This window comes from Athene noctua, chromosome Z (assembly GCF_965140245.1).
Source record: "Athene noctua chromosome Z, bAthNoc1.hap1.1, whole genome shotgun sequence".
NCBI classification, from domain to species: domain Eukaryota; kingdom Metazoa; phylum Chordata; class Aves; order Strigiformes; family Strigidae; genus Athene; species Athene noctua.
Window position 1 is genome coordinate 49,069,245 of NC_134077.1, and position 13,068 is coordinate 49,082,312.

Below are 13,068 nucleotides of genomic sequence, written 5' to 3' on the forward strand. Positions count from 1 at the left end.
AGAAAATTACTGGCCATTATAGTAATACTGTTTATACACAGCAAGCTCGGAATATTTTACAGAGAGTATTTATTCTTTGTTCCAAAGTTATCAGTATTAAAACAGATTAACAAATCTGTTAATTTTAAACAATTCTAGTTGTCTGATTCATAACACAAAATACAGGATAAACATTAAATACAAGTTCTAGTGCCTTCACATTTCATTTTCCTCCATACCTGGCCAAATCAATATTTATTAAGAGAGAAAGAGAACTACATGTGAAAAAATTTGCTTTGCACATTGTTGAAATCTCAGTTTATCCTGGGAAGCATTTTGGTTTTTTCCCCTAACCACTGCATCAAACTGGCATCCACACAGTGTTTGTGGTTTCACGTACATCACAAAAAGTAACTGCTGATTATCACCACAGAAATTAAATAAGGAAAACCTTCTTAAGAACATGGTTGGTTAAATTTTCCACTTTGTTTGAAAGATTTGCAATTATGGGTTATCTAAAGTGGACACCAAATAACAGAGCAGCACAACAAATTGCCCATTCTGTCATACAGTTCAGATTCAGTAAGTATATAAACACCAGACTTCAGCATCATTTCTCAAAGAGGAAATTAAACCAGCAAACAGAGAGTGTGTGCTTCAGGGTACGGATAGAGGCAGCGGATAGGCAGTGAGTTGCCCTACTGCTCCTAAGCTGCTCTGCAGAACTTTGAAGAAAACACAAGTGCTTCAAAGTTCAGTAGGTTAAAATATTTATTACTTGATTTGTAATAACAGGGTAATATAAAACACTGCAGAAAATGCCTGTAAAATTGGCAGGAGAAATAATGAACTAAAGCCAAATTCTGACCTGCAGGAAATGGATTCAGTTACACTGACTTCAGGGAAAATTTATCTAATCACACTGGGTCTGAATTCATCCATAAATCTTGGGCATTGCTTTTGGTGGTAATAGTTTTGTTTCAGTTATTAATAGGATCTGATTCATAAATTCTTATGAAATGTTTTGGATTGCTTAAAAGCTATGAACCAAATGACTTCCAAGCCTAACTCTGGCTTAATTGGTAAAACAGAAAGGTCTAACAGGAATTTAATCTTGAGTTAATAACATCTGTTGGTTCTAATAAGTAAATTTCATATTTGTTTTCATCCAAACGGATTTGAATGTAATACCTATGACTAACCCGAAGTGAAGACTCAACCCAGCTCATTTTAAATCAGGAAAAGTTAAATAGTGGTAAGCATTCGAGGAAACTGTGAACTGACCAGTGGCACAAATGCTGACCAATGGCACAAGAACAGGATAGACCAGACCTTTTATAAGTCTAAGCAATAGACTTAAGCAATAGTTTTAACCAATTGCTTCTGTTCCCTATATCAACAACTTAATTTGCTGTTTTTCTGTTCCCTGCCAGAATGCGATCCTAGTAATTCTAATTCACAGCTACGAAATGTAACTGGAAACCACAGCAAATGATATTGTTGTGGCATGACATTGCAGAAAGCATTCATGTATTTTTTCTCCCTTTTTTATCAGGCATTTGAAAAGAAACGGTTTTTAGTTTTTGTGTTCTGTCAGAATGTTTTAAAGCCCACTGCAGATTTGTAGGCTAACAATAGGGAAAACTAATACATTACATACAGAATAATTTATTATTTATGAGGAAAAAGGATGACAAAATGATTTTCCTGGTTTGGGGTTTACTTCATTTTCTCTTTAGTAACATACTAAATTCACACTTGCCTACATTGTATTGTCATGTTATTCGTTAAAGCAGGATTTCTTTTGAAAGGCCAACACTAGACAACAATGTAATAATACTCAGGAAAACCCAGTTTTCCAACAAAATTTGGCTTTGGTAGTTCATTATATTCTGATGTTCCTACTGTTCCCTTGTCCAGTGCTATACCTAGCCATTACAGAGGAACTGATTTTCATGGTCATGTCAAACATAAATCAAAGCAGAGCTTCAATTGTCTTTAGGTATTTCAGCAATTAGACTGCAAATGTCGACCATTGCATTACTGATATTAGATTCCTGAACAGTAATATGCTATTTCCTAATTAAACAACTGCAGAATAATCTTAATTGATAGAAAATTGTATCAGCAATAGCGTGGCCAGCAGGGACAGGGAAGGGATCTTACCCCTGGACTTGGCACTGGGGAGGCCGCACCTCGATTCCTGTGTTCAGTTTTGGGCCCCTCACTACAAAAAGGACATTGAATGACTCGAGCGTGTCCAGAGAAGGGCAACGGAGCTGGTGCAGGGTCTGGAGCACAGGTCGTACGGGGAGCAGCTGAGGGAACTGAGGGTGTTTAGTCTGGAGAAGAGGAGGCTGAGGGGAGACCTCATCGCCCTCTACGGCTCCCTGAAAGGAGGGTGCAGAGCTGAGGATGAGTCTCTTTAACCAAGTAACGAGCGATAGGACAAGAGGGAATGGCCTCAAGCTGCACCAGGGAAGGTTTAGACTGGATATTAGGAAGCATTTCTTTCCAGAAGGGGTTGTTGGGCGTTGAAATGGGCTGCCCAGGGAGGTGGTGGAGTCCCCATCCCTGGAGGTGTTGAAGAGTTAGATTGACATAGCGCTGAGGGATCTGGTGTAGTTGGGAACTGTCAGTGTTGCGTTAATGGTTGGACTGGATGATCTTCAAGGTCTTTTCCAACCTTGACGATTCTGTGAAATGGCACATGTGGCTATGCTTCAAAGTAATTTGGTATTTGGATCCCGCTAACATAAAAATGTAATGTAGTATGAAGTATTCCTGATGCCGTATGTCTAGATGGTATAAATTTATCAAAACAAACATATGGGCATGACAGCTAGATACTTTTCTTACTTGTTTTGACAATCACACTATTATTTCTGTGGAATTACATGCTTTCAAGCTTGCAACGTGTGATGTGTGTCAGTTGTGAGACTCCTAACACCACATTAAATTTAAAAATAATAACCTACAGAAGTTTTGATTATCAAATTTTTTTTATCGCTTGAGATCACCAGTACAGCATACGTGGTTCTTCACAAGCCCTTTGGTTTCAATATACCACAAATTAGTGCTTTTAGTTTCCATTTATAAAACTAAACCCATGGATCTTGATTACTCAATATCCATACAGACCTTTCTTTGTCCAATTTATCACTGTTTTAGGACCTGATGTAAAAAATTGAAGCATATCTGAATTTTAAAGTGCCCTCTGTATCACAGGTTACTTCTGCAATTCAGACATGCTTTCTTTAAATTGGATGTGAAACCATCTTTAAAATTCAATTGCAAGATAAACCTATCCAAATCAGGCTCATGTTAAGATTTTCCTGTCAGATGAGTATCTGGCAAATCAAATTAATATCTAAAAGTAACTTCTCCAGTTTTAGTTATTTTTAAGACAAATATATGACCATGTAAAAAGGTTAAGTAGTAAAATTCTAATGATATTCCAATAGGGTTACAAGTGGGAATACTCATTTATGGAATAAGGACATATTTTTATGTTACAGTGCTGTTTCCCAAGAAACACAGAAACTAACCAGAAAAAGTAATTATTGTTTCAGAATAGGTGTCCACAAAGGGAGTTAGGATTGTAATGGTATTAATTCATGCTTGACCTTCTAATCTGCATACCTACTTGCCCACAAACATGAAGTCAATCATGAAAGACAAATTGTGGTGGGATGCTACGGTGTCCTAGGATAGTGAATTACATTTTTTTTGGTATATATGCTTGAAAGAAAACTGAACCATTTCCAATATCCTTTGTTACAAATGTGTCTTTTGGGCAGTCTTTTATCACAACCTGAGTGAAGATCGATCTTTTCTGACCTTTTACCCTCTTAGGTTACTTCTTGACCTTTTTGGAACCAGTCAACAACATCACTGTAGTCCAGGGACAAACAGCAATCCTCCACTGTAAGGTAGCAGGAAATCCATCTCCGAATGTCAGATGGCTAAAAAACGATGCTCCAGTGGTTCAGGAGCCAAGACGAATCATCATCAGAAAAACAGATTATGGTTCACGTCTGAGAATCCAGGATCTGGATACCACAGACACAGGATACTACCAGTGTGTGGCTTCGAATGGGATAAAGACAATAACTGCAACAGGAGTGCTGTTTGTGAGGCTCGGTGAGTTCCTGGCTTTTATGATTACTCAGACTGCTTTTATAGACTAGGTATTAGTTTTCACAATAGCATAATAAGAAATGAATTTGATGTTTTAAAAAGGATTCTCAACACAAAAGGAAATAGGTAAAGCTGTTGCCTGTGACCTCTCCCCCACTGCAGAACTCGTTTACTGGTAATAAAATAAAGTAAATACTAATGCAAACGACTGTAAATATATAGTGAAGAAAAAAATTTAAAGCGGTGTCAGTATAAAGTACAAAAATTTAACATTTCATTGCCTGGAGTTTTCAGTCTACTGCTGAACTCAGTCTGTAAAATAACTGAAGAGAAGAATGGGAATCGGTTTTTTACATGATGTTCATAGTGCTGGGCCCATCCTTGTGAAATATCATGTCTGTATTGCTAAGTGAAGCCTGGCCTCAAATTCTGCCCTTTGACAGCTGAAGGTACTTATGTTGCATTTTGGAGATTTAATCACCCATCCTGGAAGGCAAGTTTTTATTTAGTTTGCTTCTGAAAAAAAAGAAAAAAAAATCTAGATAAATTTCCCTAAAATTTCGTCTATTTTTATAATGAAAATAACTAAGTTCACAGTTTAGTTTGTAGTGATTCATTAAGTGTGGGATATTGGACCTTGTTCCTGCTGTGACAAAGATTAAGAGCATGTCCTTGTCATACCATAAACTCTGATAGTAAGTCTCAGGTGGGGCTTATTAAGAGGTAAGTGATGTGTCAAGATAACACACTGTCTTTCTAACAGCCTGTGTTTTTATGGTGGGAGGTATTTTCTTAAAAAAATGAAGTCCACTCAAGTTGCTGTCTGAGCAGACAGAAGATTCATATGATTTTTATTTGTGGCTTTGAAAATAACAATATATAATTATGTGCAGGACGCAGAGGGTTTTGTCTGAATCTTGAGACAAACCTTCCTTAAAGAGATAGTTTCCTTTAGATTACTATTGACTTTTTTAATGCTACTGTTCTTGAGCCAAACTTGCCATCAGTTTTTGTTTGTTTTATGTTTACAGGTCCAACAAACAGCCCAAATCACAATCTTCAGTAAGTACTTTTTAAAAAATTACTTAATGCACTCTGACCACTTTTGTTCTGTAAGAATTTAGTGCATAAACTCAGTAAACACTGCCTGCAACCACAGTGTGCTTGCTAAAAATATCTAATTTATCGAAAACTCACGGAACGGATGAAGCTTTTTCAGACAGGGATAGCATTGTGTTACAGTGGGTTTTGGTTTGATTGAATTTTCTTGAGCAACTTCTGCTTGCTTATTTCATATTTTGTGCAAGCAAAATACCACAAAGTCATGATGTTCAAACAGTAATTGTTTACAGGGCAAGTATGGGCTGGAAGAGTGGTTAAAAATGAATGGGTAAAATGCTTAGGTTGCTGTGGTTGTAAATTACCCATGTTATATTATTATAACTTGAAAAGTCAGATAAAACAAGACTAGAATCCTGTCTTCAAGCAGCTAGGTAAAACCCCTCTTTGTCAGTGTCATTTTGACTTTGGTGGTGATTTAGTGATTTTTGTTAGCTTCCTCAGCTCACTTGCTGATTCAGTCATAAGCATGAAAATAGATCAGTTCTGTTTCATCATTGTTGGTTTATGTTTCAGTTTTAATTTAAATACTGTGTATTGTATAATTTTGTGAAGTAGATTCTGTGATTGATCAATTAATGAAGTGAGGAATGCAGTCTGAGGCCTTTTTATGTGTTAATGGTATAAAACTAGTGCTGGAGATGGACTAATTAAAAATAAGAGTAAAAGCAAGTAACGACATGTGGATGCTTTTCAGAAGTACATTGTTGATCAGTGTTTGTGATCTCTGAACTCCCAATGACTTGAGTGGAAACACTTCCAATAGCTGCAGTGAGCTGACCATGAATCCAACCATCTTGCATGTACCTCACTCAGTTCTCTTACATATATAAAAATAACTCCACATGGTACACATTCTTGTATTTTATATGAACAGAAAGTGTAAATTAATTTAAAGGATCTCAATATTAGAGGGATTTAATAAGTTTTCATATTTTTGTAAAATTGATTACTAACTATTGAAGATTAAAAACAGATGTTCATGAGAGTACAAAAAAATGTGATAATTCCTGTAACCACTGAAAGATCTTACAGCAGTTTAGAAAACTGTCATGCGCCCATTTCACAAAGAAGAAAAATAGTGACATGCCAGGAAGCTGTCTGATCTTTTACGAGGTCAGGAGGCAGAGACTGGTACAAGAGATAGGAAACTGAAATGTGCGTAGTGAAGCACTGAACTGAAGTTTAACGAAGTTTTCAAATGCAGCTGAAAAGTAGTAAGCTCTGAGCACAAGGTGAAAAGCTGGGAACGAAGTTTTACGTTGATTCACTTTTTATTATTGAGCAAATAATTAACATTTCTTTCAACTTCCCTAGTATTTCCCAAACTTTTCTCGTGTAGTGAGGATTACCTTATATTTTACAAATATAATAAATATGATAAAGTGAAAAAAAAAATTACTGTAACACACGTTTCTTAAATTATGCACACACACACACACGTCCCACCCCCTCCCCCCCAAGTGGAATTGAATTAAGGTTTCCGAGCCACCTTTCATTCTGGTTCTGCCTACATTTTGAATGCCTGACTATTCAACCTTTGCTAGTTTTGAACTCTTAAGTTAAAATAAAGAAATAAATTTTTAAAAAAAAAAAATCCTGTCATTTGGGTAGTGACACCTCTAAACTGTTTTTGTACCTGTGTGAGAGGTGGTGGACCTGGAAGCAGTAGTGTGCCATAATTGTCTTGGACCTGCCATTAAAAGGTGAAGAGTAGGCTGCTGTTAGATTTTTTTTTGTCCCTTTTCTTAAATATGCAGTTGATTGAAGAGAAAGCTGATACTTGAGAAAAACAAGCTCAGGTCAAAGGTCTAGTGAGAAGTCATGAGGCACTTATCTTATGAGGTCCAGGAGCTTTCAGGGATTACAGATCTTTGCCTCGCTGCATGCCTGTTCCTGTTTCCTTTTTTTTTCTCTTTCTTATTTATCCAGGTTTTGCCCACCTTTCTAAAGTTCCTGTCCTTCTTTTTGATACTGTCTTTTCTATTCTCATGCCTCACAGTTGTTCCCATGTTCCTCTGCTCCATGCCTTCTACCTAGTCCTTCAAATAAAATGCCGTAATTTGGCAGTATTATTTGTTTCTATTGAGAAACTGATTACAATTGTTTTACTGAATACTTTGTATAAAAATGTACAGGTCAATTTGTAAGCCAGAGAAGAGGAAAGGGGAAAAAGGTGAAAGAAATACCTAACTGCTTGGAAGGAGCCCACATGGAACAAAGGACTCTTTCTGTTTGCTGGCTGCACAGCACAGTCTTGTGTTGAGCCACCCAAGAGCTTTTTCTCCTGGCATTAACACTTCCAAAAAGACATGCTTCAGTGGAAGCACTGAAACCTAAAACCATTGTAACTTGGTTTAAAACTATACCTAATGAATTATTAAGGGATAAAGCCCATTACCTATATAGATACCATCTAGCAAGGTATTTTTATGCAGTCCATGTGTTCTGCTGTGGATTTCTAGAAATTATCTACAAGTGAAAATTGCCAGAGATCAGTTGTGCATTATTCAGTCAGACTCGATGCAAAAAAGGGCACTGACCTTCAGATAGCGAAGTTGATGCATTTCCATAAAAATCTAAAAGCAAAAATTTTCAACCAAGTACAGTCTTAAACTGGTGTGGATTTTTTTGTGAGGGTGGAGAGATCTTTATTTTCTGGAAGGTCCATAACTGTAAAAATTGCTATGGATTCTTCTGTAGAAATGGAAAAATACAATCTAACTAAATTGCTGTATTTATCAAAAGTATTAAAATTATTCAAAGTATTAATTGCCAGTCCAAATTAATTTACAATGGAAATAAAATCAAAACACAGTCAGAAAACTAATCTGTAATGAGCCTTTGCTGTCCAAAGGACTATGCTACTAGAGGACAAGCCTGCAGCTTGAATCCTTTCTCTCACTGCATAATGTTACTACCTTTTGTATCATTAACATTATTAGCTTTTGCCCTTCTAAAGAGGGGCATCCTGTCCGTTCAGAAAATTATGAGTGTGTGGAAATAAAATAAATGGATAGCAGATACTGGAGAACGGGGTTTTTTGTGGCATGATTTTAAATTTAGCAATGGGTGTTAATCTCTGGAGGACAGAAACAGTTGCCTTCCCATCTAGAGGTGTTGTTCTTACAAGATAACATCATTCTAAAATACTTTGTGTTCTCAGTCTAACGTATTTTTCTCTTGAATTGAACAGCTAGATGGAATTTTACCCATTGGGGAAATTCCTGGTTTGTAACTGTTTAGATTTCTTTTTAAGGCTGTGACTGTAGTAGTGCCATCTTGAAGGGAACTTGTGATGAAAGGTATCTGACAGTTTGTTGGCTCTAAGGACTTCTGGAAAATCTGATGAGCCTTTAGCAGAAGCGAGGAAGGCACACCAGAGTACAGACAGAAAAAAGTAGCTATAAACTCAGCCCTTGCTAAGAGTAGGTGGACAGAACTGGATCTGTTGCCAGTGCTGCCCTTTTCCCCACATGACCTTTCTGCAGTCTGCTCAGAACATCAGGAGGTGAATGTCTCCTTCCATAGCCCTGTTTAGGGGAACTGGGCTTTCTAAGAAACTTTGAGAAGTCCCTGTTTTATCAAACTCTGACTAAGATCAGTTCTGAGTTTGCAGTCACTGATGCCTGTATGCCAGACCTTTAGAAGGAGAAATAAGTGGGAAGAAACACCATCATCAAGTTGAAATTGTCATTTCTTTGAGGAGGAATTTTTGAGATATTAATCACTCTGAATAAAATTGCATGCTCTCATGTCTTACTTTCTTCGGGTAGTTTGGGACAACAGTAAAAATTTAAAGATTCAGTCCACTGAAGAAGAGTGATGAAGCATTTGTACTTGAGAAAAAAGCAGTTCTTTCAGTGGAAAACAGAACGTCTTTAAAAACAGGTAACACATCTGAGTTAAAACTCTGATGAGGAACCCTGAGTCTGGGATGGGCAATTGTTTCTCTATGGGTCTGCATATCCGATAGCTTTTATCACATAGCCAAAGCACATCCCTTCTGTGACTGAAAGGGGAGCTTCTGCGTAATGTAAACGTCACTCATACAGCTTTATGATGGAGGCAAGGGTGTTTTCACCATGTGACAAATCTCTGTGTAATTATAAGGTGGAAAAGGGAATATGGGGCCTTGGGAAAGAGAGTGGAAAGAAGCGGGTCGTCAGAGCACTTCACCCTGAGGCCACCTCCCTGCCCATTGCTGAGGTCTTCCAGGTAAAAGACAGTAACTATAGGGGCAGCTAGTTTTGTGAATTGGAGTCGTCTGGCAAGCCAAAGGCACCCAACATCACCTTAAAAAGGAAGAATACTTTCCTTATCATCAAACAGCACCACCACTTATATCTTCCTCCTTTCCTCAGGTGGCATGGCAAATACTGTGTAGTCCCAGTGCAGTTCAGCCACTGATAACATTTTTAATCTTGTAAATTATACAAGATTATCTTAAAATTCACATAAACAGATGTTTTTATAACCAATACAAGGTTGTTTTAACTCAGATGTTACAGTGTTTATTCAGGCCCATGAAGACCAGGTGTTCAGTGGTGGGCCTCCTCCAGAACAACATGCATGCCTTTTGTTTCATCAAAATACATACTTGGTGAGATGACCATATTTGAAAGATACATATTTTTCTAAGATATTTGTGGTAATATGTTGAAGTTACAGAATAAACACATACTTTGTCTTCTGGTTTCCTGTTTTAATCAGAGAAGAAGGAGTTTGTCATTAAAACACTGGACTGTAATTTTAGAGGTCTGGATTAAATTTCTGGCTTTGCTTCTGTCTGCATGTGTTATTGCAGCAAGTTGTTTAACCTTTGTTTCTCCATCAAATGGAGATGGTCGATCTTGGCAATTTTTTGCCTTCCTCTATTATGGGATCAGATCATTTCAAAATATTTAGGGTACATTCTCTCCTCATAAAGCATGGAATGTTATTCTTATTTTATGAATGAGGAACTGAGGCACAGATTATCTTGGGCTGGTCTACATTAAGCAGCATGTGTTTGCCTTGACCGATTTCCTGGCTCCCTCACAATCCAGTCTGGGGATCTGGCTGGAACATGCTGCAATTCAACTGTGTGTGAGTTTTCTTTTTTCTTTCGAGATTGGGGAGGAGGCCGTGTTTCACCCTGGGGTGGGGTTGGGGCTGCTTTCAGGGAACTTTGATCCACAATCTCCGATCTGCTTCTGAGTCCATCAGTTTAAATGGCCTTTGACAGTTGCTGAGGCCAAGACAGGAAATTTGTAGAGGAAGAAGGGAACTGAAACCAAGACTGCACTAAACCATTTTACATATTCTTTTCACTCTTACCTGTTTTAGAGCGTCATTTTTTGGTGTAGTGATTGTTTTTACTCTATGTAGGATACAGCCTAGTAGGGCTCATAAAGTACATTGTGTCACAAATAATAACTGAAAAGGATACTCTGGTCTGTCCAGAGCTTTAAAGTACACTCAGAAGAAGCTGACATCCTGTCTTGCAGTTGAAAGTGCAGAATTTTTATCCTAATCTTACTTTTGTGTTTTAAAAACCATATTTTTTTCTTGCGAAAAACCCCAAATATGTGTAATTCAAGGCAGAGTCAAAGAGCAGTGGAAGTACTGGTCTGGATTGCTTTGCACCACATGAGATCCCAACTTCTTCCCACACTACATTATTTTTTCAGCTTTAATCTTCCACTTAAATATTTTCTATTCACTAGTGAATAAATGATCTAATGCATTTTATCTTATTTAGTGATAGAAGTAGAAATTCATTATGCACTTACAAAATTGACTAATTTTAAAAACCAGATATGTATTTAAACTAATATGCATAGCATTTTAGAATAGATACAAGTGTTTGTATTCCTGCAACTTGTTAGCTGGAAGAACTATTGCAAGTGGTAGTTTTCTCCTTTCCTTCAAAGGAAGGGAAGAACAAAGGAAAGAACCTGCCAGGGAATAAAGAAAAATGGATAATAGTTTGTATCAATTATGCTCACTAATCCATGCTGTTCAGAAATGCCCAGAAACCAAAGGGAAGCCAAGCATACGCAAAGGTGATTAAAAATAGACTACCAGAAAAGTTTTACTTTCTTTTTGCTACTGTGTGAATCAAACACCCCTGAGACTTAATGGTGTAGTGCAACTATTTTGCACTGCTTTAGGTAGAGACCCTGGTTGCAAAGACAAGGAAGCAGCCCTACAGGACTTGCCTGCTGTTAGGCAAGGTTTCCAAATACCTGAGGAAGAAGTGATTAGTTACACTTCTGTCTACTCTTACAGTTAATCTAATTCAGGGTTAAATGTGAGGAAGCGCCTTCCCACATGTGATTAGCAGTACTGTCAAGATAATTTTAAATGGGTTGGATCAAGCACCTAATGAACGTAATGCTTACCACTTTATATTTATATATGGGTCTATAGCACCCAGTACACTAAAGCACACAAACATGTTCTTTCCTAAGAGTTCTGTTTTCCAAAATTTAAGCTTGTAGGTGGATATTAAAGGAAGTTGCTTTCTGTGGGGGAGAACTTACCCACAGCCTATGTACTGGGAGGGCCTGCTTCCTGCTCTGCAGAGTGGTGGTTAGGTTTCTGATAGCCAGACAGCTGTCTATCAGGCAAACTGTAAGCTGTAACTCTGAGATGTGCAATGTACGGTGAAGAGCCAAATACAGCTCTGACTTTGTAAATATGTGACCCCAACATGCTCTCTTCCAGTAAATTCCAGATCAGCAGCAGGTGCCTAGGTTTGGGCAGCTCAGAGAAACAGTTTGTATTAAACTACCGAAGTTGAAAGCTAAATAAGACATTTGTTAATCTGTTTAAGGATATATTGAAATTGATATTCAGAGTATTAATGGCCATTGGACTTTTGGCAAGTAGCTACAGCGATCTTCAGTTTGTTTTGATTTTACTTCCTCCTTCTGTCCTTCCTTCAGTAGCTTAAATGGCTTTCAAAGTATTTATTGTATGTCCTACAAAAGGACAGTTACATGTCCCTGAGACTTCCTGTCAGCATTTGATGCCACATCGAGCTTAATTAGAGTTCCTTAGGATGCTGAATAGCCTCTAAGTGCACACAAGGAAACGGTGAATGTTACAGTTAGGCACAAAGATAAAGGAACGCTATTCTAATGAAAAGTAGGTAATATAACAAAATGAGATAATGTTGTAACACCACACCATAAATCTTCCTTTCAATCTTTATGGCTTTATGGTTAATTTTCTCCTACTTTTCTGTTATTTTGTTGTCCATTTCAGTTTAAAAGAGGCAAACAAATTATAGATGCAACTAATTTAGTGTACTTGGGAGAAGGTGAAACAGATGGTACACACTGCTAAAATTTGAACATTTCCATTCAAAACTAAATAACATTAAGATTGATAGAACACATTGTTTTTAAAGAAAGGACAAATATAAGTAATTATGCTCTTTTTAAATTGATACTGATTGATATTGTGTTAAGTCTAAAATCTGAAGTATTTGAGGTAATGCTACACTAAAAATAAGGCTGCAAGAAGCATGTCTCATCAGCGGTCTCTCTCATGCTCCTCAGGAAGGTCAGTCCTAAATGTACCATTTCTCATTTTGTTCAGTCTGATAATAACACAGAAGGGGCAGAAGATCACTTTATGTGGGGCACAAAAATAGTTGATATTCACAGAAACTTTGCTTTTGTGCGTATCTGTGCTCACACATGCATATAGTTCTCCGTGCACACCCCCTGGGTTTTCTAACAGTTCAATTTGCAGGCCAGAAAACACATTTACCCCCTGTCTCACCATACTTTCCTTCAAGTTGGGAAATCAGTCTCTTTACTGGTACCCTCTCAGCAG

At 37.4% G+C, this 13,068-nt stretch overlaps 1 protein-coding gene across 2 annotated transcripts in view; it reads left to right on the forward strand.

Annotated features, from left to right (window-relative positions):
• ROR2 (receptor tyrosine kinase like orphan receptor 2) overlaps positions 1–13,068 on the forward strand; it is a 160,104-nt gene that overhangs the window by 120,989 nt on the left and 26,047 nt on the right. For both annotated transcript variants that reach the window (XM_074933233.1, XM_074933234.1), the window contains exons 3-4: positions 3,835–4,122; positions 5,151–5,181. In XM_074933233.1, coding sequence (XP_074789334.1) covers positions 3,835–4,122; positions 5,151–5,181 — 319 coding nt within the window. The remainder of the gene's footprint in view (positions 1–3,834; positions 4,123–5,150; positions 5,182–13,068) is intronic.